The 684-nt window shown below is 67.7% G+C and overlaps 1 protein-coding gene across 2 annotated transcripts in view; it reads left to right on the top strand.

The window, feature by feature from the left end:
* The first annotated feature begins 235 nt into the window (after window positions 1–235).
* The window catches only part of EFR3A (EFR3 homolog A), a 163023-nt gene continuing 162574 nt past the window's right edge, over window positions 236–684 (top strand). For both annotated transcript variants that reach the window (XM_027845506.1, XM_027845507.1), the window contains exon 1: window positions 236–436. Coding sequence is in view for 1 of the 2 variants with exons in the window: in XM_027845507.1 (XP_027701308.1) it covers window positions 427–436 (10 nt within the window). In the remaining variant the exon portion in view is untranslated. The remainder of the gene's footprint in view (window positions 437–684) is intronic.

Below are 684 nucleotides of genomic sequence, written 5' to 3' on the forward strand. Positions count from 1 at the left end.
TATGAATGCTCCCCTTCCAACAACCATATTGGGCCCACTCTGGCCTAGCTGGTCAGAAAGCAGGCCCTTTTCAGTTCGACGTCCCGCCCTCTCTTGGCCCCGCCCCCGGCCCCGGGAGATGCAAGGGGGCGGGCCTCCGCCCACGCCGGAGACGCGCTGACGTAAGCGTGCGGTGACACCGCCCGCTCACGAGCCCGGGAGCCGGGGAGGTTGGGGGGGGGGCGGCGTTGGCGGCGGTGCCCGTTTTCTCTTACAGCAGGGCCCCTGGCGCGGCGCCGGTCCCCGCCCCCTGGGCCCTGGTAGTCCGCTACCCTCAGGCCTCTTGGGAGCTTCTTTCAGCGCCGGCCCGTCATCATGGTGTCCGCCGGCCTTCGGATCACCGGTCCTCGTTGAGCCCTCAGGAGGCGAGGGCGTCCGGGGACCAACATGCCTGGCCGTGAGTGAGGGGCCGGGGTCGGGGCCGGAGGCGGCCATTGGTGGGGAGAGGGGACGGTAGAGGCCTCGGATGGCCGTGTGTCTGTCTGTGTATTGTGTGACTGGTAGTGAACTGGCTGACTGTCCGAAACGTCTGCCAGGGAGGGGGCGGGGCACAGGAGAGCCCGGAAGCCCGGGCCAGTTAGGGCTTCTCTCTGCCTTCGTGTGTGTGTGTGTGTGTGTGTGTGTGTGTGTGTGTGTGTGTGTGTG

The sequence above is a fragment of the Vombatus ursinus genome, unplaced genomic scaffold (assembly GCF_900497805.2).
Source record: "Vombatus ursinus unplaced genomic scaffold, bare-nosed wombat genome assembly UNPS02014973.1, whole genome shotgun sequence".
NCBI classification, from domain to species: Eukaryota; Metazoa; Chordata; class Mammalia; order Diprotodontia; family Vombatidae; genus Vombatus; species Vombatus ursinus.